At 56.8% G+C, this 26,393-nt stretch overlaps 4 protein-coding genes across 9 annotated transcripts; 2 read left to right on the top strand and 2 right to left on the bottom strand.

Annotated features, from left to right (window-relative positions):
* Positions 1–651: 651 nt before the first annotated feature.
* EIF5A (eukaryotic translation initiation factor 5A) lies at positions 652–6,137 on the top strand. Of its 3 annotated transcripts, none has more exons than XM_087440518.1 (6): positions 652–735; positions 3,253–3,438; positions 4,709–4,813; positions 5,020–5,151; positions 5,245–5,318; positions 5,497–6,137. In XM_087440518.1, exons 1-5 carry the CDS (start codon positions 667–669, stop codon positions 5,305–5,307), a joined length of 555 nt encoding a protein of 184 aa, XP_087296644.1. In that variant the 5' UTR covers positions 652–666; the 3' UTR covers positions 5,308–5,318; positions 5,497–6,137. The 3 variants fall into 3 exon arrangements, with proteins under 3 accessions (XP_087296644.1, XP_004433211.1, XP_004433213.1); XM_004433154.3 differs by lacking the exon at positions 652–735 and adding an exon at positions 1,208–1,375; XM_004433156.3 differs by lacking the exon at positions 652–735 and adding an exon at positions 2,026–2,193.
* GPS2 (G protein pathway suppressor 2) lies at positions 5,775–9,364 on the bottom strand. Its single transcript, XM_087440517.1, has 11 exons — positions 9,227–9,364; positions 8,853–9,015; positions 8,358–8,467; positions 8,166–8,278; positions 7,948–8,027; positions 7,773–7,855; positions 7,258–7,411; positions 7,061–7,150; positions 6,888–6,967; positions 6,704–6,799; positions 5,775–6,524 (listed from the first exon to the last, which is right to left on the bottom strand). Exons 2-11 carry the CDS (start codon positions 8,944–8,946, stop codon positions 6,441–6,443), a joined length of 984 nt encoding a protein of 327 aa, XP_087296643.1. The 5' UTR covers positions 8,947–9,015; positions 9,227–9,364; the 3' UTR covers positions 5,775–6,440.
* A 191-nt stretch (positions 9,365–9,555) lies between these two features.
* On the bottom strand, positions 9,556–21,573 carry NEURL4 (neuralized E3 ubiquitin protein ligase 4). Of its 4 annotated transcripts, none has more exons than XM_087440513.1 (29): positions 21,202–21,483; positions 19,849–20,293; positions 19,566–19,631; positions 19,122–19,420; positions 18,843–18,954; positions 18,663–18,751; positions 18,056–18,128; positions 17,643–17,907; positions 17,211–17,392; positions 16,812–16,897; positions 16,531–16,705; positions 16,234–16,432; positions 16,066–16,142; positions 15,876–15,954; positions 15,332–15,507; positions 15,115–15,246; positions 14,555–14,700; positions 14,218–14,442; positions 14,017–14,115; positions 13,768–13,929; positions 13,409–13,573; positions 12,694–12,852; positions 12,112–12,291; positions 11,884–11,971; positions 11,685–11,792; positions 11,421–11,565; positions 11,142–11,254; positions 10,887–11,052; positions 9,556–10,270 (listed from the first exon to the last, which is right to left on the bottom strand). In XM_087440513.1, the coding sequence occupies exons 1-29, from the start codon at positions 21,481–21,483 to the stop codon at positions 10,066–10,068; spliced, it is 4,698 nt and encodes a 1,565-aa protein (XP_087296639.1). In that variant the 3' UTR covers positions 9,556–10,065. The 4 variants fall into 4 exon arrangements, with proteins under 4 accessions (XP_087296639.1, XP_014645068.1, XP_014645066.1 ...); XM_014789580.2 differs by having other exon boundaries at positions 9,558–10,270; positions 16,527–16,689; positions 21,202–21,573; XM_004433151.3 differs by having other exon boundaries at positions 9,558–10,270; positions 15,338–15,507; positions 16,527–16,689.
* A 1,079-nt stretch (positions 21,574–22,652) lies between these two features.
* Positions 22,653–26,308, top strand: LOC101406907 (uncharacterized). The gene is given in 10 exon segments (XM_087440519.1): positions 22,653–23,146; positions 23,497–23,604; positions 23,748–23,819; positions 24,037–24,125; positions 24,222–24,477; positions 24,830–25,008; positions 25,115–25,348; positions 25,507–25,542; positions 25,545–25,653; positions 25,810–26,308. Coding segments are annotated over 10 exon segments (1,632 nt in total). The 3' UTR covers positions 25,865–26,308.
* Positions 26,309–26,393: the final 85 nt, after the last annotated feature.

Below are 26,393 nucleotides of genomic sequence, written 5' to 3'. Positions count from 1 at the left end.
CTACATAAGTGAGGTAATCCAACCTAGTGTTTGCAGTTCACGTCTACCCTATCACAGGATTCTTGAACCAAACAGGAAGTAGATTCAGGGTTTTAGAGTCCAAGCCCAGATATTTAGTTGCTGTCTTGTTCCACAGCACTGTTGTCCACCTAGTTTACTGACGCAAACAAGGTAGCCATGAAGATAGTGCTGGAAACCTAGGAACCGGAGGGAGAAGACTACAAAGTTTCAGGAAAAGAAGCCACTTTCTTCCCTAGAATGAGGGCCAGGGAAATACATTCCGAGAGGTAGCTTGTTTCCAGCTTTAGGGTCATCTTCTATGATACAGAGAATGTCAGTGGAGTTTAATTCTTCATAGAGAATTTTTCCTAAGGCTGTTCGCAATTGTTTTGGAGACCGCAGAGAACAGTTGGGAAAAAAGGGAAATGCCATGTAAATCTCATTGTTTAGGATTCAGAGGCAGAAAGCCCTCTACAGAAGCCACAAGGACCAGTACGGACCAAAGGTTTAAACAAGATGGTGGCTGGGACAGGACCGCTCTATCTTCCTGGGTGAAACTCTATGGCAGAGCAGAGGCGTATAGTTTAGAGAGGTAAAGCTGAGATGGGTAGTAACCCGACTGCACTAGCGCTCTAGAAGAGTGGAGCGGAAAGAGATCTCTTGCGCATGTGTGGAACCGGGCGGAGGGGTTTTGAGACAAGGGGTCCAACCTACAGTGCAAGTTTTCTGAAACGTGTGAGTCGTTTAAGTCCAGTTAAAGCCGAGGTGGGGCATTTCCTAAGACGCATGCGTTCTAGACAAGACAAGCGATACCGTGGCGTGGTCTTTTCAACTCCCGGCGTACAGACGACGTCTGAGGTGGAAGGGGCGGGCAGGATTCCCAACACGCATGCGCCTTGAGGCCGAGGCGTTTCCTTCAGAGGGTGTGGAGTGCAGGGCTCTTTACTGCGCAAGCGCAAGGACTGCCCGGTAGGGCTAGTGGTCTATCACCGGGAGGGAAGAGGAGGTTGAAAGGCTTAAAAAACCGGGTGCGCCTGCGCGTTGCCTACCGGTGGGAAGAGCTCAGGATTTGTGAGGGGCGGGGTCACGTAAGCGCGTCATTGGACGGGCAGGTGGGAGGGAGGGTGGAGATCGGGGAGGGTCTGTGCGCTTGCGCAGTGCGGGGGTGGAGGGCGGAGGAGATAGATAGCACGCTTGCGCGGCTGTCACAGGGCTGCTTGGTTGGTCAGTGGGGAGTCGGCGCCTGCGTACTAAGACCCGTGTGCAGCAGCGGCGGCGGCGGCGGTAGAGGCGGCGGCGGCGGCGGCAGCGGGCTCGGAGGCAGCGGTTGGGCTCGCGGCGTGCGGACGGGGTTGAGTCAGTGCGTTCGCGCGAGGTGAGAGCGGGCAGGGCGCGCGTGCGCGGAATCTTGGCTTGGGCCTGGGCATAGAGATGGAACTGCGCGAGGGTCGGGGAGGGGGCAGAGGGGAGCTGCGGCCGCCGCCACACGGGGTTCGGTCGGCGAGCGACGCGAGTTGCGGAGAGGCGCGGGCGCGCGTCCCGGTTGGCGCGCGGGGTGACGGTTGGGGCCGGCCGGGTGACGTTGGAGCGACGCAGGGCGGGGGACGGCGAGCCGCGAGGCGGCCACGCGGGAGAGGCCGCCGGGCGGCCACGCCAAGACGAGGGCCGGGGGCCAGATCGGCCCGCCGGGGCAAGGGTACCTGGGCCGTTGAGAACCGGGCGCCGCGCGGCCACGTGAGGTGGGGGAGGGGGCCATTCGGTGAGAGGGCATGTAGAGGGGGGTTGGCGGCCGGCGGGGGGGAGGGGAGGCGGCGTGGCTCCGGCCTTTGAGGAGGGGGCGGCCTCGGCACCGGAAGTGCCCCCCACGGGAGGCTGCCCTCGGGGTCGGAGGCCGCATGGCCGAACGTGGACGGGGGCCTCATGGTAGCGCGGGGACCCCTCCCCCCAGATCACGGCCACCGGAAGCCCCGGGCGGCCACATGGTGGGCGGGAGCCGGCAACCCCCAGCGCGTGGAGAGCTGGTCCTCGCGGGCGCCTAAGGGAGCTTGGAATTTGGAGGAGAGTGAGAAGCCCGAGGCCCGGATCTTGATCACCCGCGAGAGCCCGCTGCTGGCATATGTTAGCACTCCCCCACCTCATGGGGCCGTGGAACTTTCCCCCAATCCTCATATGAAGTGAGGCTGCCAGCCAGGTGTAAGTGGCACTTTTCTGGGCTGGGAGACCAGAGAAATGGGGAAACCGAGGGCGATTGGACGCGAGCCCAACTCTTCTTGGTTGTACCGACAGCACCTTAAAGTCCAGGGCAGATGAGTTCCCCGCTGTGCTGGGTGCTTTTCACCTTGTCACTGTCTTCTTCGCTGTGTCTGATTTGGGAGTTCCTGGTTTTAGAGTCCTTAACTCTACTAGCCTAGTATAATTTATACTACTTACTACTACCATCTTTTTGCTTTCATTTTATTGTCATTCACCACTCCCCACTCCCCCACTTTCTACTGACTGTACAGGCCCGGCCTGAAAAGCCGACAGGACCGATGCATCCTGGGAAAAGTGGGAGGGCCCTCGAGGAGAGGCTGGGTTCCTGGGTTCCCTTTGGGAAACGAGATCGAGGTGTTTGGCAGGGGGATCAGTTAGAAAACAACTTTACTTTCTTCCCCTCGGCTGCATCTGTAAATGCGTGTTGGAGAGGCGGGAATCCCCCAAAGAGGCCTTGTGGTTTCCTGTACCAGTGACTGGCTTGTGTGTGGATGCGGTGGGGGGGGTGTAACAGATGGGTGGGGCCCTGTCCTCCGGTTTCCACCCTCTCTCCCCCCCACATTAGCCCCGCCCTTTTGCTGGCTCATAGCTGCTCACCTAATTATAGCTCTGGTTGTATGTGGGGGAGAGGGGTGGTTGGTTTCAGTGGCAAGTAACACCTGAGTCCTCCCCCTCCCAGGAATTAGGCCTTTGCCCATCTCGGAGATTTGGCATCCTAATTTCCTGGAGCCTTCCTTTCCCAAGCCACCTCTTTAGCTTTCATTAGGGGGTGGGGATCCAGCTTCTTCCTCCTCCCACCCGCGCCTCATACATACACCAGTTCTTAAGTATTTGTGATTTCAATCAATATTTAATCTAGGAACTTTGACTTTATTTTAGGTTGGTAATGGAATAAAGGTCTGAGGGGGAATGAAGCAGTGTTTCCAGAGAGGAGTGGGATAGATTGGAGGCCCTGTTAACCTCCGTCCTTGCTGACCCCAGTTCTCTTCTTGACTCTAGTTGGAATCGAAGCCTCTTAAAATGGCAGATGATTTGGACTTCGAGACAGGAGATGCAGGGGCCTCAGCCACCTTCCCGATGCAGTGCTCAGCATTACGTAAGAATGGCTTTGTGGTGCTCAAAGGCCGGCCATGTAAGATCGTGGAGATGTCTACCTCCAAGACTGGCAAGCACGGCCACGCCAAGGTTAGAATTTCACCTCTGCACGTCTTGCCTTCCCTGCACCTCCTGTATCCCATGGGGCTCCTGGAAGCAGGCTGTCATTAGTCCTAGCTCTCTATCTTCCTTTCGTTCTTTTCTTACCATCCAGTTCCTTGTATTTAGTAGTCAGCCCTGGATACCTACTACTTCTGCTCCCCGGCCTTCAGCCTTTTCCTTGGTTATCCTCCAGTGCCCCATCATTCTCTGGTAGTCCCTCCCTTTCTCCATCTTTGTGTGAGTCTCTAACTTCTCTTGTTGGTCCTTTATGCTTTGGCTGTTAGCTGGTCCTTCCTTGTTCCTGACTTACTTTTTTTGTCTTTCTTCCTTTTTTTTGTTTGTCTCTCTTCCTTTGAGTCTTTGTAGGTGCTCTGTTTCCATCATTTGCCCAGGGTTTCTACAGTCCTAACACAGAATGCAGCCTTCCCTGCTGGGGCTCCAGGTGTACCTCTGAGCTTCCACATCACCCCACTGCCCCACTCTCCAGTGCCAGCTTTCCCTTTGGATCTCTGATGCAGTATCAAACTGCTGCTCCCTGCCCCGCTCCTTGAGTTCTTTGAGCCTCCTTGCTTTCTTGGGTCCTAGCATTCTTGCTAGTGCTTTATCACTTGAGACTTTTCTTTTTCCTCAGAAGTTCCATCTGGTTCATGCTTGTTGGGTTTCTTGTGGTTTTGTTCTCTGATAATCTGTTTTCTGTTGACTTGGCATTCATCTTGGGTTACCCCTAATGTCTAGATCCTTTTTTGTGTTCTTTCTGGTTTCCTTATTTCGCACTTGCATAGTTCTTTCTGATTGCCCCCAAGTCCTTTTTTCTCTTCAGCTCTCTTCCTTTCTCGTGCTGTCCTGTTTTCTCAGCTCTTTGCCTTCTACCTTTGTTATTTCCCAAGTTCTCAGCCTTTTATGCTGATGTCCAGAAAACTCTTCCAGACTTTTACCTAGACTCCTCCCACTCCCCTAGGCTCTTAGCCGCTTGTCTGTTAGTGTTTTGATAGATCAAGGTAACTGACTGCTCCACTCCTGCCCTTCAGTTTCCCTGGTGCTGTCATCCCTGGTCTCAATGGTGGTCTTTTCGCCTCAGGTTTTTTTTTAGAGGCTTTAGTGTTTCTTTCTCAAGTTGATTGGTTCAATTCCAACTCCCCTAATCTTTGCCCTAACAACCTAGTCTGACTTCCCTCACCAGCCAGGGACAACATGGGCCTTTATCTCCTCCATCCTAGAGCTTGGTTGGGTTTCTCTTTGATGTGATGCATACACACAGGTCCACCTGGTTGGTATTGACATCTTTACTGGGAAGAAATATGAAGATATCTGCCCGTCAACTCATAATATGGATGTCCCCAACATCAAAAGGAATGATTTCCAGGTATGTAGATGGTCTGAGTGTAGATGGGTTAGTGGTTTGTGGGGGGTAATACATATTGACAGGAAGAGCTTGTGCTGGGAGAGAGGAGGGAAATCACAGGAGAGGGTCTGTGGTATTAGCAGTTCCCTACCCCAATTTGTCCATCAGACCCTGTATTCTCAACCTACCTGGGCCTACCTTCAGCTTCCTTCCCTCTCTGCCCCCAGCTGATTGGCATCCAGGATGGGTATCTATCACTGCTCCAGGACAGTGGGGAGGTGCGAGAGGACCTTCGTCTACCTGAGGGAGACCTTGGCAAGGAGATTGAGCAGAAGTACGACTGCGGAGAAGAGATCCTGGTATGGTGCCCCCCCTTTGTTTTGTGCCCAGCTTTGCGCTTTGTGCTTCTTCCTCTGAGCTCAGACTTCTGACTATAACTCTTGCTCCCCCAGATCACGGTGCTGTCTGCCATGACAGAGGAGGCAGCTGTTGCAATCAAGGCCATGGCAAAATAACTGGCTCCTAGGTGAGTGTGACAAACTCACCCCCAGCCCCTTTCACACACTGGGTTGTCCCCAGCAAAGAGTTGCTTTAGTCTTGATTGTTCCAGGCTTACTTTCTGCCCCCAGCACGGTCCTGTCCATCTCACCTTTCTTCCTGTTGAAGGTTTTATCCTGTCTTACCTGGTTTCTCTCTCCTACCAGGGTGGCGGTGGTGGCAGCAGTGATCTTCGAGAATGCAGAGGCCCCCTCCCCCAGCCTGGCCCAGCTCTGGCCTGGCCCTTGGCTGGACAACTCCTATACAATTTATTTGACGTTTTATTTTGGTTTCCCCCACCCCCTCAAACTGTCGGGGAGCCCCTGCCCTTCACCCTGCTCCCTTGGCCAGGAGTGAGCAAGCCATGGCCTTGGTGAAGCTGCCCTCCTCTTCTCCCCTCGCACTACAGCCCTGGTGGGGGAGAGGGGGTGGGTGCTGCTTGTGGTTTAGTTTTTTTTTTTTTTTTTTTTTTTTTTTTTAAATTCAATCTGGAATCAGAAAGCTGTGGATTCTAGCAAATGGTCCTTGTGCCCTTCCCCTACGCATCCCTGGTCTGGTCTCTTGTTCCCCATAGCCCTTGACCCCAAGCACCACCCCCACAGACTGGGGACCAGCCCCCTCCCCTGCCTTTGTCTCTCCCCAGATCCCTTTAGATGGGGAGGGAAGAGGAGGAGAGGGGAGGGGACCTGCCCCCTCCTCAGGCATCTGGGAGGGCCCTGCCCCCATGGGCTTCACCCTTTCCTGCAGGCTCTCTCCCCGACACATTTGTTAAAATCAAACCTGAATAAAACTACAAGTTTAATATGAAGCCCCCAACTCAGCTGCTTCTTTGGATTAAATGGGTATTTGTTGACTGGAAGGTAAATTTGGAGACCAGAAAGATTATAGATTAAACTGTGCCAGTGAGTTGATTATAACCAACCCACTGCTGTGGACCTGCCTGCCACCCGCCACCCTCCAAGCAGCCTGGCCTAGTCTGGGTGGGAGGCAACACAAACAGTAGTAGCCAGGGGCAGTGGCAGATAGATTTTATTGGCCTAGGACTGGGACACACCAGGGACCCTCACCCATCGCAGGGGGTGGGGGTGAGGCTGAAGATAAAATCCGATGGTCACTTGTGGTAGAATCGTGGGTTCTGGCTGTGCTGGATGAAGGGGAGCCGAGGGCCAGGTTGGCTGGTTGCTGCAAAGCCCGACTGGTGGTGGCGATGAAAGGAGGGCTTTGTCAGTATGCATATTCTCCTTTCTTCATACCCTTACTGACAACCACCCCCAAGGAGGAAGGAAAAAGCGGGGGTGTGGGCTACCTGTCCTACCCAATTCTATTTTCCCTGGTAGTGTAGGGGTTCTGACAGGTTTGGTTACCAATCCTTACCTTTCCTGCTGGTTGCATCTGCACAGGGAGCTGGGGGGAGGCAAGGAGTCCAGGGGCTGGATGTAGAGCTTGGGGGTGCATGGGACGCAGGGAGGACTGCAGAGAAGAGAGTTAGAATCAGAGGCAGCCTGGGGCTCCCCTTACTGTAACCCTTTACCCTGACCTCCCAAGGCTCCATACTCACTGAATCAGAGAAGCCAGTCTGCTGGTTAGCATGTTCCATCTGCTTTTGCAAGGACAAGGCACTGCCAGGCTGGAGGAAGCCTAGGTGGGGAAAAGCAGTGTGTGAAATGAGTAGAAAACGGGAAAGAAAAAGGGAGGACTCAGAACTGGGGTCCCTGCGTGGGGTGTTATCACCTGTCTGGGTGGGCTGGAAGTGGCTGTGCACGGCATAGGGCTGTGGCTGTGGCTGAGACAGGTACTGCACTGCAGGAAATGCTGAAGGTGCTGAGAAAGGCAAGAGGCACAGCCATTAGAACCTTCTTTAGCCTGATTCTGACACTCCTCCCTCTGGACCTTGAGAAAAGCCCCCCTCCCTCTTTCCCACCACTCACCTCTGAGCTGCTGACTAGGACTATAGGCAGGCTGTGTGGGTCCATAGTGAGGTGGGGGCTGAGCAGTCCCATAGGCGCCGCCTGGGCTACCTTGGAATTGCCCGTGCTCTGGGGTCCCTGCGAAAGCAGCTGCTGAGCCCACATAGTGCCGGGTCTAAGGAGAGAGGATGAGAACTCACTACCTGTAAACTCCTTGAAAGCAGAAACTCCAGGGACTTGTGTATGCCCCATTTTTCCCTATACAGTTAAGTGTTTGATACATTCACGTACTGCATAACGACGTTTCGGTCAACAATGGACCGCATATACGACGATGGTACCATAAGATCACCACCATACAGCCTAGGTGTGTAGTAGGCTATACTATGTAGGTTTGTGTTAGTACACTCCATTATGTTTCTCAGAACATATCCCTGTTGTTAAGCAACGCATGACTGTACTGGTCCAGAGAGGATGCCTGGGTCTGGGTGGAAGTAGGGAAAAACAACAGGCTAGACACCCAATCCTCCTCTTACCGTAAGCACTTGGGGTCCAAACATCTGTTTGGCTCTGTCAGCTGCCATGAGGGTGCCTGGGCGATTGTGTCCTCCAGGGCTCCCTAGAGAGGGAGAGGGGCTTCATGATGCTGAAATGGGGGGCTGCAACCCCCCAGGAGGGCCCATTCTGACAAGTGGTTTCTGTACTCCTCACCCTGCATGCTGAGGAGGTGAGTTCCTGTGTGGACAGTCAGGCCCTGCTGGTACGCAGCTGATGTCAGAGTAGTCAGGTCACTGGAGTGAAAGGAAGGCTGGTCAAAATCAAAGACAAGTCCTCCCTCTTTCATTATTAAACAGGGACCTTTTGTTACCTGATCCCAGTTACACTTTGCCCCCAATTTTATTTATTTATTTTTAGTTCTCCAATCCCACCTCTGCTCCTTGCGCCTTCGTTTTTCTTCCTCATGTAAAACTTTCTTGAGCTGCAGAAAAAGCTGGTGCTTCTCTTCCTGTAGGGCCAAAAGCTTCTCCTGCAACTTCAGGATCTGGGAAGGGAGGGGAGAGAAGATGAAGGCAGGAGAGCTAAGGGAAGGAAGAACTGGGAGAGAGCAAGGGACTGCTTACTTGTTCCTTTGTTTCCTCTAGTGACATTCTCTCTTCCATCTCCTTTTTCTTCCTTCTCTCCTGCTCTTCCTTCATTTTCTGTTCCATCATCTTGTCCACTTCTTCTTCCTCTGGAGGAAGAGTCAGGCAGAATGAGCAAGTTGCAGTGTGGTTAAAATATTATAACGTTAGAGATTGGAGAACAGCAAAAACTGGTTATCCCAATACTTCTTTATGCTCTTAGTAAGGGCTCTTTCCCTCTTGAGGGGACAGGCTTCCCCATCAACGCAACAGGGGACAGAGAGAGGGAGGTTTTTCTAGGTGCTCTCCAAGGTCCTTCCCAGCTCAAGCGTTCTGGAGTTTAGACCTGGTCTCCAACTCCCACCACAACGGGGCTGTTCCTTCCCTCCTCTAACTTCGACGGCCAGCGCATTGGTCGGCCCGTGGGTCGGAGTCAGCCCTGGGGTAGCGGTACCGCCCTGGGCCGTGTGTCTACCCGCTTTTGCCCCGGCTCACCCTGGCGCTTGCGCTCCCGCTCCATCATGATGTGCCGGTGCAACGCCCTGGCCATGGCGTTGGAAAGCTTGGGGCGCTCCAAGAGCGCAGGCATGGTGCCGCCGGGGGCGCTCGGGCTGTGGGTGCCCGACTCTGTCACTGACTGCCAGACCTCGGACCGGGCCTGAGGGCAGACGGGCGCTCAGAGGGGACCGCACCCGGCCCAGGCGGAAGCCCGCCCGCCGCCCCGGTCACGTGTCCGGCGCCCGCCGCCCAGCCCGGCCCGGAAGACAGCCGCGGCTCCACCGCGTGCGCGGGCGGGGCCCGAGTCTCCGGCCGCGGCGCTCCCCGCCCACTGCCCCGCCAGCCCCGGGCGCCGGCCCCTCCCTACCCACCTTCTCTTTGCTTTCTCCGCGGCCTCCTGCGCGCCTTGGCCGCTGCGTCACATCCGGCAACTGGCCCGAGTCCTTCCGGAGTCAGGGCAGCAGCCGGCCTCGCGGGTGGGGCGGAGAGGGAAAAGCGGAAGCGCCTGCGACGGGTGCCCGTTGCGTCCAAACCCCGTCGCTGCGCCTCAGCCGGCGCTGCTCCTGGCCGCGCGCCAGCCGCGGGGCGCCCCAAGCGGGCTCTGGACTTGCGGGCGGGGCCTCTAATTTGGCGGGGCCGGGCACAGCGGGGACAGCCCCAGCGGGCAGGGGATCCTCCGAGGGGCACGCGAGAGAGAGGCGGAGGCGGGTGCTTTGAGACGGTGTTTATTGGCTCCTTAGAAATCAGAGTCAGTAACAACTGTACAGAGGGCCCCCATCTTGCCTTGCACCCGCCCTTCCCCACTCCCGCCCGGTGGCCCCCGGAAAAAGCAGCTTCATGTGGGGCACAGGGAGACTCCTCTGGGATTCACAGTAACCAAGAACAAAAACGGAAATAAATTAAGTGATATGGGGGAGGGAATCATAGGGAGTCGTGTTCCCCAAATCAGTGCATGAAGAGGAGTTACCCAGGGCCTGGAGCTGGGCTCCCCACAAGCTCCCTCACCTCAGAGGGAGTGTTTCGGGCCCTGGACATGGAGATGTGCTCCACTTCCCATCTAAATCTGAGAGCCTGCCTACATGCTCCTGTGCATTTGCCAGACTGAGCACCTGTGCATGCCATGGGTCACTGGAATGAGTTGGAGGCAGTCGTCACTCAGAGTCCACAGGCCCAAGGCCTAACTGTGCTTGTAGTAGTGAGGTCTCACCCCTCATTCCACCCGTACCAGCAAGGCATACAGGAGTGTGGCCCCCTTCTCCTTGGTTACCCACTCAAGTTCGGCTGGGGTAAAGTGAGGGTCAGGAGATTCTCTGAGGGCAGTGGAAGGGGGACCAGGGGTGTAGGAGCCAGGGCGCACACACACCTGGAACGCCACCTGGGCCTGGTGGGTCCGCTGGGATTTGGGGTCCCGGAATCTGTCAGGCAAGAAGCAGAAATAGGGCAGTGAGGCCTCTGGCCCCCATCACCTCTCCCCCTTGCTAAAGGCAACCACCACACTGGCCTTGCTGGTCCTAGGAATCACTCCCACCTTTTAAGACCTGGGTCTAGCCATTCTCTCTACTTGAACTGGTCTTCCTCCCAATGCCTACTTAGATAACTCCCTCACTTCCTTCTCCAAGCCTTTGCTCAAATGTCACCTTCTTAAGGATGTCTACCCTGACTACCCTATTTAATATGCCCACTCCAACCACACTTCTGATCCACTTTACCCCACTCTACTTTTTGTTTCCATAGTACTTACTGGTCACTTTTAAAAATACTAAATACTTATTATGCATAAACATTCTAGAGCAAGAGAGGACATAAGTTCCACAAGAGCAGGATTCCCATTTTGTTCATCGAAATGAAATGAACAAAACATTAAAATGTTCAGTGAAATGAACAAAATAAGTGGTATTTGTTCAATGAATGTGTGAAGAAAGGGCTAGGGTGGAGACTGAGGAACTAGCAAGACAAGGTGGGAACAAGAAAGCAAATCATGGAGACCCAAGTGTCCCTGGCACCCACCTGCCCCCACCCCCGTGTACTCACTGCACTTTGGATGCCAGGGTCTCGGCCCCAGCATATTGGAGAGAGGGGGAAAGCAGCACTGGAGGGGGCTGCTCCTCCCGAGGAGGTGCGCAGTTCTCGCCAGGCTCCTCGAACCCTACCCCAGGCTCTCCCTTCAAGGGCCGGCAGCTTAGAATGGAGGCAGTGCCTGTGAAGAGAGGAGGGTCAGGGCAGCCCTCCCGTGGCCCACAGGCCCAGCCTGCCATACCTGCCCTGCTTCTGCCGGTGCCACGGTACCTGCTCCCAGCTCCCCTCGGTCCAGCACCCTCCGGACAGCTGCCACATTGCTCCCATGATACGCCATGTGCCACTTCTTGGTTAGTGTCCCAGCCTCCAGGCGGGGATTCACCCTAGGAGGTGGACAGATAGGGCAGATTGGACAAAGGTCACTGGCTCCCCAAGATTATCCCCTAAACATGAAGTTTGTCACTTCTTCCCATACAGCCTCTTGGGACCCTCCTTTCTCAAGGGGGCTAAAAACAGTAAGGGAGACTCATGATCCTGCCCCATATGTACCTGAGGTTGAACCTGCACCAGCCAAAAGGCAGGGCGTATTCCCGGGGAGGCTCCCCACGGCGCCTGTGGGCCTCGTCCCCTCGCAGCTTCCGGCAAGACTCACAGTAGCACAGGCTACGCTTCGGCGGAGGCATGAAATAATCCTCTGCAGGAGAGTGAGTGGCAGACTTGGTGCTGTGGCTCCCGCCCTGGGTCTCAACCACATGGCCTCCTTCCGACTGATCTCCAGGGAATGAGGCAGGTTCTGGGGGACTGGGGGCTCACCAGGAAGCAGCAGCAGTTCTTGGAAACGGGAGCAAAGGGCATGGTACTCGCAGCTCTTGAGAGGGCTAGCAGCCGGCGGTGGACCCCAGCACACACTCTCCTTGATACCTGAGGGAGCAGAGGGGGCAAAGGTCACAGGAGCTGTGGCTAGAAGTATGGGGTGGGGGGGTAGGATCCTGGTCCCTTCAGGCTGGCTCACCATCCACCATGTCAGCTTTCTCCATGTCCCCTTGGGTTCCAGCACTCTTCCCACTAGCAGTTCCTGGTTCAGGGCTCACGATTGTCACCTGCAGGGGAGAGGGGTGGTCAGCCAGAGCGTGACCAGCCCCCAGGGCCTGCTGACCCCCTCCTTGGACCAGACTTCCCCTTTCCTCAGACAGCCCAGTCTCCCAGGCACTCCTTTCTCCCTGCCTCCCTTGCCACTCACCTGCTCACATTGCCCGTAGAGGTCCACGAGCGCGTGGCAGGGCTGGGAGACATCTGGCACAGCTACCCCCTGGTCCATCCCATTGACGTGGAGATGCAGCCCCCCGGAGCTGTCTAGCCGCAGTCCCAGGATGGTGCCTTCAGGACACGTGTCCAGATTTGGCCCAAACTTCTCACAGATCTGGGAGGAGAGACCTACTGTCTTCCCAGAGATCAGACTCCCACTGGCAGGGGCCACTAAAGTGGCCCTTCACTAAACTTCAGATCGCCAGTCCCTGGGCTTTGCCTCCACGCCTGACCACTGTCTGGGCTCTACCTGCCCCCTCGCCCCCCGACAATTACCCAGAGTCCACCTCCCCTTCCCCCACCTTCTCCATGGCAGAGACACAGGAGGCAGCGGCAAGCCCAAGACTGTCCAGGTAATGACACATGCCTTTGCCCACCCACCACAGGGTCCCCCCACTACAGTGCCCCTTTCTACCTGTGGTCCTACCTCCAGGCCAGGGGCCCCACTTCTCTCTTTTGGCCAGCCCCTCCCTACTCAGAGACCTGGCCCTCTCCCTTTTCTCTGCTCCCTACTCACCTTGAGACCATTGTGGAAGACCCCATGGCCCCGCAGCAGCCAGGCTGCCCGTTTGAGGGCACAGGCAGAAGCAGGGAAGTTGAGCCTCTCTGGTGGGCAGGTGATGACTCCCAGGACAAGGGAAGATGTCCACTGCCGGTTCAGGAAGTCGATCCGCACCTGGGGGAGAAGGCAACTATTCCCCAATCATGGCCTCCTGGAAAGATGCCCAGCAGAACCAGGCTCCTCACCCCAGCCAGGGAGGGAAGATAGCACCTCCCAGAGTGTAGCCTGGGGTGCTGCCCCTTCTTCTGATGCTTGGAGGGACCTGAAACTGCAAACTCAGTTGTTTTCTTCCCTCTTTCAGCCTTGGTCTTGCTGTGGCCTCTGTAAGAATTCTTGTCCCTAAGGGCTTCCTTCAGCTGGCTGACATCTTTTAGTTTACAGCAGAAAGGCCCCCTCCTCTGGAAAGCCCTCCCTGTTCCCACATATAGGATCAGGCATCTCCCCTGGATTCCCCCAGCCACTCCCTACTGCTTCCTTCATGAGTCACCAGGTGAGCGCTTCCTGCTAACTGATCTACAAGCCCTACCAAAGCGTATGAACAGAAGCCCAGGAAGCTCATCCAAGGAGCTTGCTTTCCACTTTGTCGTCAACCTGGAAAGGCCTTTCTCCAGGAGGGTTAGCCCTGGTCCCCCTGAGCAAGAGGAGCTGGGGATAAGGAGGCGAGACCCACCTGGACCAGCAGCTGGGGCACCAGAGGCTGGTTGATGACAACGATGCCCTGATTGTAGCTGGCCACCCGCGTAGCTGTACGATTCCCATTGGACAAGAGGATATTCTTCCCATGGTTCTCCAGGAACTCAAGGGCTGTGGGCATAATGGCCACTTGATTCTGGCCCTGGTGTGGAGGAGAGACTGAGCTGCTGGGGTTGCCGACGCGAGGCCTGAGCTACCCACTGTAGTTTACACAGAGCTTGTGTATAAGCCTCTCCCTATCCAGGACTGAATCAGAGAACCCAAAAATGATCTGGTGGCCAATGGCCCACCAACTGCCCATCCATTTCTCCAGCAGGCCCTGCTGCAGCCTCTTACTCCCAGGCCATGCTCCTCGCCCTCGTCGTCCTCCTCGCCCTCACTGCCAGTTTCTGAGCTGGGGGAAGGAGGCTGGGTGCCTTCTGACTCATCCAGTCTCGTGGAACTGACAATAGACACACTCCGTACTGGCCCGTAGAGATCCAACACAGCCCACACGTTCTGGGGGCACACAAGACCCAGGAAGTCAGAGATCAGTGGAAGACCTCAGTCCCACTCCCAGAACCCAAGGAAGGGTCTTGGGTCTACCTTGGCAATGCCAGTGGTTGCAGGCCCCATATCCTCTCCATCTACCAGGATGTGCATCGTGTCATCTGCCCCCCGCCGAATGCCCACACGGCTCCCCACCTAGGACCAAGGTGAGACAAGACAAGGACAGATGCTCAGCCCACCTCTCCCTGCCACCCCTACTCCCAACCCCACCCCTATCCTCGGAGCCAGCTGCTTCACCCCCAGCCTCTCTAGGTTCCGGCCATAGTTCATCCTCTGGAGCTGCCCGTCACGCCTCACTTCACAGCTGGACACCATCCAAGTAGTCTTAGTCCGGAGCTCTGGCAGGGAGGGAGGCAGCCCCGGGCCGCTGCCTGCTCCGGGCCCCATCTCCCCTGGCGCTAGCGTGGTCAGCCCTAGCCGGAGGGAACCTGCCCATTTCTCATCCAGCTCTTCCACTTTCACCTGTAAGAGAGAAAATACCAGCTGGCGTTAGCTAGGGGCAGGAGGGTAGAAAGCAGTCTGGCCCTGTTGTCAAGGGCCTGGCAGCCTACTTTGTCACATTTCCACAGCCTACCTCAAATACTTCCTCAGTCTTGAGCTCCTTGGTGCTGAAGACGAGGCCATGAGCATAGCCAGCCACACGCACTGCCCTTGTGCCATCCTCCTCCAGAGTGACGTTCTTGCCGCAAGTACTGTGAAATCGGTGAGCCACGCCAGCCACTGTGGAAAGATGGCACCGGAGGAAGGGGGAGGATTGGGGCAGCAAGCTTCAGACAGGACACAGAGCAAAGCTTTCAGTGAAACAGGAAGTTGACATAAAGCTCCCACGTGCCATTACTCCTTCAAGACCTCTGACACCTCTTTTCACTACCGCCAAGACTCACTCCCAAACCTGCTATACCCCGCTGATGGTGTCCTGGCCCCCTGGTAGCAGGGAAGCAGGCTCTGTGTACCAGGCGTAACCTCCTCTCTTCTTCTTGACTGCTTCCCACGAGGGATTGTTCCCTCCCCTTGGCCTGCAGCTGCTGCAGCCAGCCTGTCTTTGAACAGCTTCCCTGCCCTGGAAGCTGTTTATCCCTCAGGCCCACAGAAGGCAAGCAGAGCCCGCCCGCCCTCCCTCCCTGCTGGCTGAACCTGGGGAGTGCAGGGGGAATGACTTCTCAGTGGCAGTGTTGCTAGTCGCCAGGCTGTTGTCCATGGGGCCGGTGGCATTGGTGATGGACACTTGGACACACTGGCCATATAGATCCACTACCGCATACACCTCTGGGTAGGAAAGGATCAGGTCAGAAACCTGATAGCCTGGGGTGAGCCGGGCTGAGGGTGGCAGGCTGAGCCACAAAGCAGTCACCTTTACCCGGAGGCAAGCCTGAGCAGGCAGCGCCTTGGTCCTGGCCGTTGATGAAGTAGTGCAGATCGCCCTTGGCGGTTCGCATCATGCCGATGCGTGCACCTGTGCCCAGTGCATCAAGATCACACCCATAGTTGTTGCGCATCGTGTTACCATCTTGCATGATGGCTGTGCCACTGGAGGGATGGCAGAAGGGGCAGGTCAACTTCGCAGCTTCCTCCCCACACAGGTCCCTGCCCAGTCTCTGCCTGTCGGAACCTTCCAGTGCCTTGGATTGGGGTCTTGACCTGGGGTCTGAGGGCTAATCTTATCTCCCACATCCCTGGGATCCCCTCAGGGAAAAGCAGGAACTGCCATAAGAGGAAGGAGGGTTGAGCCCTGTGGTGGGGGAGAGGGCTCCCAGAATCGAAGGGAAGGGGCAGCCAGATCCCCTAGGTCTGTCATTGTCCATGGCCACCATAGGCCCCAAACCTTGCTTCCCTCACTCACCCCAGACAGTTCCACCCAGCCCCACCCAGCTGGTCCCTAAAGCAGGCAGCCCAACCTCAGCATCCACGTATCGTAGTCAATGTCCGTCATAGTGTTGGGGAATTCAAGGTCCTCTGGCCGAATAGCAGTCACTCCTGGGAGGAGGCAGGGGTAGGTCAGAGCAGAGCCCCCAGGCACAGGCAGCCAGCCCCTCCCCCAGCACACACACACACACACACACACACACACACACAGGTGCCCCTCACCAGCCTCAATAGAGCCTGACCAGCGGTCCACCATCTTCTGAATGACAATTTCAAACAGCTCTCCATCCCGCAGGGCCCTGCCAGGGAGAGTGGCAATCAGACAGGCCCTACTTGGGTGGCTGAGGCTAGACAGCAAGAAGGTGGGGACGTGAAACTCTAGGTACTGACCGGTTGGAGATGACGATGGCGTCATTGAACTCACTGCGGCAGTTGTGACGGAGCGCGGTGCGGCCCCCGTTAGTGATGACTGCGTTACTGCCATGCAGCTGGTGGAAGCGCAGGTCAGAGCCCCCAGCCCCTGATGACGGGGAGCTTGGAGACACCTGGTTGTTCCCCTCAGGGAGTGGCTCAGGGACTGGGGGCACCTCTGCAAGAGTGGACATCACCCATCAGGCCTACAGTTGTCTCTGAGGCCTCCTAAGGCTACCCCACCCCCTGCCCCTGCCCAGCCCGGCCCTCACCCACGTCGTCCACGATAGTGGCCTGGGCTGCCTGGCCGTAGAGATCGACGACAGCATAGACGCCAGGGGGCACATTCCAGGCGGCAGGGCCCTGAGTCATCCCATTGACAAAAAAGTGGAGAGTCCCGTCCTCCCGTCGCACGACGCCCACCGTGTCCCCTGCCTTGGAAGAATGGGGGCTGGAGTGAGGAGTCAGGCAGAGTTCCTGCCTGGGCTGGTCCTGCAGCAGCCCCACCTTGCCTACCTCCCCACTGCTGAGCCCCCGTGGTACCCCCCCTCTCCCACCTTGAGGCGGTCCAGGTTGTGCCCATATTCATCCAAGATAGTCGTCCCATTGTGCATCACCCCATTCCCGGTCATCATCCAGGTCCCTAGGGAGTGGCAGAGAACATGAGGGGGAAGCAGGGTGCCTCTCCTTTATACAGCAGTCCCCACGTTACTCCCCGCAGCCATTAGCCCTGCCTGCCTTTCCTTTGACAGTCGGCTTTCTTCCCAGAACAAGGAAAGAAAACTCTGCAGTTCCCAAGCCAGCCACAGGCCCTGTCCACGAGGCACTCCTCAGCCACTGAATGAGTTGTCACAAGTGTGACAAGTAAACAAGGGGCAGGAGAACAAGTGTCAGGGCTTCGGGGACAGCTTCCTCTCTAAGACCCTATCCTTGCCCTACCCTTCTTAGGAGCTCACCAGAGCGCAAGTTGGTCATGGTGGAGGGCAACTGGAGGTAGGCAGGGTTGTGGGTGGTGACACCAATCTCAATGGAGCCAGCCCATTTGTCCACCATCTTGTCAATGCGCACCTGGAACACCTCTCCGTCCCGCAGGGCTCTGCTGCTTAGCACCACACCATGATTGAAGTCATCAGTGGCACTGAGGGCACAGCAAGTGGGGACTGAGACCCCAACACTCACTCTCAGCATGCCACAGCTTAGCCTAGCGATGCCTGCCAGACACCCACTGCCCTAAATCAACCTGCTAAACTTCACACTCCAGGAGGCTCCCCACTTTTCCGTCTAGGACTCCCCAGACCAGAATTCTCTCTGCCTCCCACTTCCTTCCCCCTCCCCCCAATCCTATGAGAGCCCCTTCTGCATGCTTCTCCCCACCCCGTGGGCCATACTGGGGCCTCAAGGCTGTGCGTCCCTCGTGGGTGATGGCTGCCTTCTGCCCACAGTTGGGGTGGAAGAGCAAGCGCTCGGGTTCTGCCTGGGCAGCAGGTGCGGCACGGCGCAGAGCACCCTCAGGGGACAGCGCCCGCAGGATGGCATTGTTCCGGCGTAGACGGTCGCTATGGTTGTTATCGTGGACGATGGTTACCTTCACTGCCATCCCATACAAGTCCACCACACCATACACCACTGGGGGCGTCAGTGGGGTAGCCACACCTATGGGGGTGGAAGGCACAGGGAATGGGGGGGTGAGGGGAGAAGAATCAAATTAGGGAGAACAAGCATCAAAGAGAGGCAGGAGGATGAGGTGCAGACCCCCCACTGAAAGCCCTGGCCCAGCGGCCCTCTCTGCGCTTCCCCTTACCCTGATCGATGCCATTAATGAAGAAGTGCAGGGCAGAGTTAGACTTCCTCGTGAGACCAATGTGGTCGCCCTCCTATCCAAAGCAGAAAAAGACAGTCTGGAATCCACCCACAATCAGGCTCCAGACTTGTCCTGGGGACCATGAGAACAGAGTGATCCTAAAGCCTTCCCACCAGCCCACGCCCCAGAGGAACAGCTCCAAAAGGTTCCCGTGAGTCTCCGACCGCGCTGAGCGCTCCATGCAAGTCAGGCACTGCGTCACACCACCCTATAAACATCACCTTGTTTACCGCTCACGACGATCTATAAAATCCTATTCACAGGCTCATTTTAGACATTAGGGGGAAAGAAGAAGAAACTACCAAAGAGGAGAAGGTTCTTGCCTCAGGTCACTATCACAAATGGCCAAACAGAAAAGTGAATCGAACCTATATGACTCCAAAATCTGAGTGCCTAACTGCTGGACAACCCTGCCTTCTCAGAGGGAACCTTCTGGCAAAAGATAGAGGGCCTTGCCCAAAGTCACAGAGGGGACCGTGGTGCCCAGGCAGGGATGCAGAGTATCGGGGTCCCTGGAGAGTGGCCCAGACCCCATGCCCACCCTCACCTGCAGCTCATCCAGGCTGAATTCACAGTACTCTCGGCGGGTGCCCTTGCCGTTGGTCAGGATCCCACAGCCGCTCATCATGATGGTGCCTGGGGGAAAGCGAACACCCTGGTTACAGTTTGGGCTTCCTTCACCTCACCGACCCCAGGCCCATACCCCCACCCTGCCAGGGGCTGGTACCTGACTGCAAGTTGGTCATGGTGGCTGGGTACTCCAAATTGTTGGGGTTGTGGGTAGTGACACCAATCTCAATGGAGCCCGACCACTTATCTACGAGCTTGTCGATGCGGATCTTGGGTAGAGTGACAGCAGAAGGGAGAGGCAGAGAATGTAAATGCAGAGAAAGGACCCTTAGCCATTGGCTTTTCCCCAGGCCCTACCCTTCCAGCGTCAAGGATCAAGCCCCATCTTTAGCTCCCAGAGGGCGAGGTGCTAGCCGGATCCCAGGATCTTGCACACCTCAAACATCTCATTGTCCCGGAGCGGGCGGTTGGTCATGACAACCCCATTGTTGAATTCATCTAGAGGCCGGCGGCGCTCAGCTGTCTTATTATTGTTGCTGAGTTTGATGAGGGTTCCACACTTCTCATGAAAGAGCAGGGCGTCGTTGGAAGTGAGGATGGGTGAGGTGGTAGCACCGCTCGACCCCAGCCCTTCCCCTGCTGATGGGGAGCTTAGGTTCACATTTAGAAGCCCCCCATTGTAGGCAGACAGGATGGCGTTGCTCACCACCTCAGAGAGCTCCATGCTGGCAAAGTCTGCAGCAGCAGGACAGAGGAAAGAAGCTGAAATAAGGCTCTACATCCTCAGGCTTGCCCCTCTCTCCCTACCCCTCTCCTGAGATCCCTCCCTTGTCCACCTCACTTCCCACTCCCATTCCCAGGGCCTCCCCGTAGCCCTCACCATTATGCGACTCAAGGCTGTTAGGAAACGTCTCTGGCCGGGCCTGCGCTGGGGACACCATGAAGGCTGGGGACCAGGTGGGATGGGAGGGGAATAAGGGTTCAGCCCCTGCTGTAGGGCCCACAGCCAGGAGACCCCCTCCTCTAGCCCCTGCTCTCCCCTTCAACAGACTCTGGGGTCTGAGTGTCCCTGCCCACACCCAGCCTCACTTGTCACTACATTTCCCCCATTCCTTCAGCCATTCCCTCCACCCCACTCCTCCACTACTGCCCTGTGTTCTCACCTTCATCTCCAGAGGTCCCCTGTTCAGCCAAGGCAGAATCTTCAGGGGGGGCAGAGGGCTCGAGGGGAAGTGTGGGGATGGGAGTAGGGGGGCTGAAGCCTGGCTCAGGGGGCAGCACGGTGATCTGGGTGCACTTGCCATAAAGGTCCACAACAGCCCAGACACGAGTGGGCAGGCCCGTGGCAGCCACACCGCAATCCCGCCCATTCACCCAGAGCCGAAGCTCCCCAGCAACCGTGCGCTCCACGCCCACACGGTCCCCTTCGCCAAGCTGGTCCAGGTCCTGACCATACTCCTCCAGCACAGAACGTCCATCCTTCAGCACCGAGCAGCCCGACACTACCCACGAGCCCCCTTTTAGCCCCGTGGCGCTGCTTGGGAAGTCCAGCACACTGGGGTCCAGTGCCGTCACCCCAATCTCAATGGAGCCACTCCAGGAGTTGACCTATGATAGGAATGGTGAACAGAGACTCAGGATGGGTCATGAATGGGTCTCCCACCATTAGGAAACATTTCACAGGCCACTGCATCCCCCTGTTCCCATCTCTCAGACAGCTAAATGGGTTTTCTCTCTTGAGATGTGAGACACTAATCCAGAGATGCGGTCCCATAAGTAATTTTCTCGACTCTGTCTCAGGGATTGTTGGGTCCAGTTTCCCTTAGCAGCTCTGCTCGGTACTCTAGGTGCTCGGTGTCTACGACACCACTCCTTTCCGCACCATGCCAGCTAAATTCCCTGGCTCCAGTCCCCTGCCCTAACTTCCCTGGTCTCTGGGGCTCCTCAACCACCCAAATTCACAGCTCTCCATGCCCATATTTATTCCTTGCTCTTGTATATCATTCTCTTCTAGGCTCTGGCTCCACTCAGATTCACTATGTTCCCAAATTCCACCTCTGTGCGCCAGGCCTCTTCACTAAATCACACACGAGTACACACACCTCCCTCTGTCTTCTCACGCATCTTTCCAGTCCAACCGGTGAGTTTGTCCTTCCATGGTTTGTTCTTTCTTTGGTTATCTCTCTTCTCCCATCACATCTCTGACATCTCACCAATCTCCATCTCCCAGAAATGGTTCCAGGAGGTCTGTTCCCTAGTCATTCCAGTGGGTGAGGCCCCCTGTCCCTTCCTTGCTCCTAGGTCTTGAACAAATTCAAGCTCTCCTTGTTTCCTTCTCCTTCAGACTGAATGTTTCTATTTCAGACTCCCTTTCTGCCCGTCACTTGGTGACCTAAGGTCTGTCGGTTTCCTCTCGATACCCGGTGTTGTGGGCTACCCTGGCTGTCCTACTCCGTCTCCCTCTGGTCCCCTCCCACCACCCTCCACATCTCGGTTCCGCGGCCCCAGCTCCGCACCTTGCGGTCGATGCGGACGGTGAAGACGCGTCCATCGCGCAAGGGTTCCCGGCTCAACACCAGCCCGTGGTTAAACTCCTGGCCCGGCTGCTGTCGCCGCGCTATACGCCCACAGGCCGACAAGCTCACCAAGCGCCCAGTGCGCGGGTGCAGCTCCCCGCCGCTGCCCAGAACCCCGCCGGACCCCGGCCCTGGGCCACTCCCGCCGGGGCCCCCACCCCCGCCTGGTCCCGGTCCGGGGCCTCCCCCAGAGCCCCCACTCCCACCCGACCCCGCCGCCATCGCCGCTGACACCGGGGCCGCGCGACAGCCGCGCTTGGCGGCACCGTGGCAACCGCGGTGCACAGACTCCCTGAGGGAATAGGACCAGGGGCTGGGGCCAGATATGCTTTACGGCACCGCTGGGCAATGAAGCATCCCTAGGCAGCTAGGGAACTAAGACTACCAGGGTGGGAACAGAAGGACGACGGGGTCGACAGGTTTGCTTTACGGCACGGAGAGGTGACGGAGTGGCTCCGAGAAGAGTGAAGACTTCAGCAGGGAGCTTTTGCGACAGTGGGAGAAACAACTGCCGCAGGCATCTTTACGACGGAGAGGTGCGGGCGCCCAAACACTTTCGGCTTTGCGACAGCGGCACCGACGACCCCGCCCTCGTCAAGCCAGGCAACACCTAGACGTGTTCGCTTTACGGCAAGAGGAGGAGTCGTCTTCCCTTCCCGCTACGCGCTTGAAAGCGGTGTGAGCGGGGTTTGGAAGACCCAAGGAAGGGAACTGGTAGCTTTATAAATGAAAATCTCTGCCCTCCACACCGCCGAGAGCGGATATATCTTACAGCAGTATCGCAATCCCTCCACTTTGCATCACCTCTCGTGAGAGGCAAAGCGGGCCGACTTTTGGTGGAGACAAGGTTGGCGCTGTTTCTAGTCAAGCCCACCTTGAACTGCAATCCAACCAAACTCTTAGATTTTAAAGCCGCGAATAAAAAATCCAAAGAAACCCTGGAAGGCAGTTTCAAGCAACGATGCTGACGTTCCCAAAAGATCCCCCAGAGCTATTAGTAAGGCCCCAGCCCAACTCCCCGATGCTCGCGCTACGGTTGGAGGATTGTGACGTCACAATTAAGTCGTCTCGCTCCCGGATCGGGACCTCTGACTATGATTGGATAATTCGGATGAGGGCGGGGATGAGGGAGAAGGGCGGGAACAAATCCTACAGACAAAGAAAGAAGGTCTTTGGGTGGACAGAGAGGGAGGGGCTCCCAGCCTGAGGTCCCTATATAGATAGAGTCTTGATCCCGCCCACCGCGGCTCCAGGGAGCCGAAGGGGAGGGGATGCGGCCCTCAGCCCGAGCGTCCCCCGCCCGCCGCGGTGGGGGCGGGGCCTCAAGGGGCGGGGCTATGTGGAGTAGGGTGGCGGGGCGGGGGAGCTGAGGGTGGCCCCCTGGCGGGGCCATGGAGAAGCAGGACTCTCTGGGGGCTGCCGGCTGCCTCAACGGGGAATCCCCTGGAGGGGCAACCAGGGGAGTGCCAGGAGGCATTGGAGGAGTCGAGGCAGGCGCCAGGCCGCCCTCCGAAGTAGTCTTGTGTCACGTTTCTGGCCCCCCCCTGCACTCCGGGGGAGTCGTAATTCGCAGTCCTCGTTCCAGCCGGCCCTCCGAGGGGGTAGCGGTCCTTGGTTCCGGGCCCAACCAGCACCCTGGGGAGGTTGCGGGCCACAGCCATGGGCCCGGCACATACCCTGGCGGATTTAATCCCCCCTTCCTTGGAACCCGTGCATCCGGGACGTCCAGCCTTGGGTCCGGGGGGTCTGGGGTGTACAACTCGGGAAGCAGTTCGCGCCCTGGGTCAACTTTCTTGCACCCCCACAAACCTTGTGAGGACCGGCCCCGGGGCATCCTCAAAAACAGCAGTTCCATCTCGATGCAGAAATCCCCCAGTGTGGAGAAGTAAGGAGCCCAGCTCAGTGGGCACGCCGCTCGGAGCCGGGAGGGTGGGGTTCCGGACACTTTGAGGGGGTGGAGCCAGGAGGGAAGGGGTGGAGTCCTGAGAACTATAAGTGAGAGTAGGTGAGGGCGATTGGGTGGGAAATTTGAGTTTCCAGGCCTTTGCGGGAGAGCAGTAGGTACCGGACCAACCCTGGCTACATTGTAAGTGATTATCATTAGGCCTCCTACGCCTCTGGAAGTACAAAGAGGGTGCAAGAAAAAGGTTTTGAATGACTGAAAGAATGAGGGAGGGCTGTGAGAAGAGGTCACTAGGCTTCCTCCTCGTTTTTTGTGTCCTTCCCCCACCCCAGGAAAAAGTCTCAGCGCTGGGATGAAATGAATATCCTGGCCACCTACCACCCTGCTGACAAGGACTACGGATTTATGAAGGTGGATGAGCCCAGCACTCCCTACCACAGGTGCTGAGCCCTCAGCCTTGGCCCCTCAACCCAGACTCTCTTCCCTGTTCAAAGGAGGGTTACGGGGAGGAGGCTGAGAGGCCGCAGGGACTGGATATTGCCTGCTGCCTCCCTCCCAGCACTGCTTGCTCCTTCCTTTGCAGGCTGCAGGACAGCAATGAGGACCTGCTTGAGGTTTCCTCCCACACAATGACTCCCGAAGAGCTGGCGGAGAGGTGAGAGTCCTGCCAGAGCTCAGCAGGGGTGTGGGACCTCTTCCTCCTTCCGCTCCTGAACTCTGGGGTCTGAGCCAGCTCTGCTTTTTTGACTACAATTCCCATCAGAACTGACCAAGGCCAAGGTGGGGGAGTCAGCCAGCTTGGCCCTATCTATCACCTGCCACCATTGTTGTTCTCTTCCTTTGGTGCCCCCAACTAGTCTCCCTCCCTTCAGGTTTGCAACAATGGACAATTTCTGCCCCAAGGTCCTCCAGTACAGTGATAACAGAAGCTCAGGGTCTTCAGACAACTTTTCCAAGACACGTGAGATGAGGGTCGGGGATTGAATGAAAAGGGGAGGCGGAGTGAACCTTCAACGAGAGCCTGGAGGGAAAGCCAAGCTCTTACACTGGCCCACAGACTCCAGTGCTTTTGAGAAGCGCCGCAAGGCACACTACGATGAAGGAAAGTTCCTTAGGGCTCAGAAAAACCTGCCATTGGATAATAACAAAAACAGCAATGGGAGTATTGTCAGTATGGGAGGTGGCAGTCGAGGTGTGATGCTGAGCCCAGAGCCCAGACCTATGGAGAGAAGCTGGGCAGGAGGACTGGCCAGAGGAGTCAAAGTTGAGACTGACTTGATGACCAAGAACTACATCCTAGAAGCCAAGGGTTAGCTATGGCGGGGCCCCAGGGACTCAAAGGAATTGTAGTCCAGAGCCTTCTCCACCATAGCCTGTCTTCCTCAGTGGGCATTGGCCCAGGGCCCTGCCTAAGAGGGAGGTAATGCTGGGAGGTGACCCAGGGAAGACAGAGGGCAGCTGGGGTTGGGTCCCTATCAAGGTAGTCTTAGGGGAGGCTGGCTGGTGAGGAGGAACAGAATGCCCAAGAGAACCAGGGGGTTGGGGAGGTCACTGAGGTTTTCTAAAATGGGAGGAGGTGATAGAAGTGAGATGAGAACCTGGGGCTTGAGCTTCTCTCCTGTGGTGGGGGCCACAATGGACACCTGAGGGGCCTGGATACCCTAGGTATGAGACTCAGATTGATTTGGGTGACTCCTCAGATTTCCCTACCTCCAGAAATCAGTCCCCAGCTCCAGCCACCATCGTGTTAGAGCAGGAGATTGATCTGCAACGCAAGGAGTATTATAGCAAGGGAAGATACCTGAGGCGCTCTCCCCACCCAGAGCTTGAGGAGGACACAGAATGTGAGCAGCAGGACAGTGAGAGCTGGGCCGGGTCAGCCTGGGGGCAGGAGGGCTGAGAACCAACAGATTGATGGATGCCGCAACCCTGACCCCATGATGCTTCCAGGCTCCACAAGCTTGAACTGGATGATGGAGAATCCCATAAGCACTGAGGTCCGTCTGCTGGACCACACAGGAAACCACTTTCAGGATCCCAAGGCTACCGAGAACTCCCTGACGGTGACAGTGACACCATTGCTGCCTGGTGAGAACACCAGGCCACCATCTCACTGGGCCTGGCTCTTGGCAAGCTCCCATGCCCCCAACCCCCACCCCTTTCAGGCCAGTAGACCAGCAACAGGTGCTAAGAGAGACCATAAACATCCTAGTGTGCAAGGCCCTTGTTGTACGGAGAGGAACCAGGGAGGCTCAGAAGGGTTGGGATCCTCTCCAGCTTGGCATCACCTGCTGACCCCATGCCTCCTCCCTAACTCCTCTCTGCCACCCACCCTACTCCAGGTACTGCCCTGTCTTCCAAAGACAGTAGGTCCCAAGCGGGTGTCAGTGGCTGGTGTCCAAAGGGCTGAACTGGCGAAGCCCAGAAAGCTCAAAGAGGGTACCTGGAAGCAACCCAAACTCCCCAAAACTGAACCAGCACAGACATGAGCCTGAGCCCTGGTGGGGGCAAAGGGCTGCCTGCACTGCCCAGGGAGGGAGAGGAGCTGAGTGGGTAGGTTCTAGGGAATCTGGCGGGTCGCGTGGGCCAGATCTCATGCCTGCTGCACAAAAGCTACTAACCCAACCCCTTTTCTCTCCAGATGCAACTGTGCAGCTTCGATGGACTCAGGAGGAGGAAGCCAGACAATGGAAAATGTAGCCAGCTGGGAAGGGGGTGGGGACCAACCTTCCCCTGCCCTCACCACCCTAGGAGTGGACAATAAAGAGAAGAAGAGCAGGCCTCTGGGTGCTGTGAATTGGGGACCCAGGCTGGGCCTGCTCCGTCCTTGAGGAGAGGGGAGGAGAGAGGGAAATTCACACACAGGAAACCACGGGCAGGCTGAGCAGAGAAGAAAGCTTGGAGTAGTCTGGGGAACTGGGCTCAACAAGAACCTAGGAGTCTGAGAAGGCCCAACTGCAGCAGGATGACAGTGATTGGTGTGATTCAGTCAACCATAAATTTACGGTATCATCTTTACTTCTTACAACAACCCTGGAGGTAGGGGTTATCATCCCCATCTTCCAGATGAGAAAACTGAGGAATCAGAGAGCTTGCCCAAGGTCACACAACCTTTAAGTGACAGAATCAGGATTTGAAACTATATCTGCCAGGCCTCTCAAATTCAACCACTAAAGGAGAAAGAAGCAAAGAAAGACCAGGGCCCCCAGTAGGAAGGTGACAGCAGATA

This window comes from Ceratotherium simum, chromosome 16 (genome assembly GCF_057802395.1).
Source record: "Ceratotherium simum simum isolate JZ-2026a chromosome 16, ASM5780239v1, whole genome shotgun sequence".
In the NCBI taxonomy this organism is placed as follows: domain Eukaryota; kingdom Metazoa; phylum Chordata; class Mammalia; order Perissodactyla; family Rhinocerotidae; genus Ceratotherium; species Ceratotherium simum.
The sequence above is the reverse complement of the archived record's forward strand: the minus strand, read 5'-3'. Positions and strand labels throughout refer to the sequence as shown.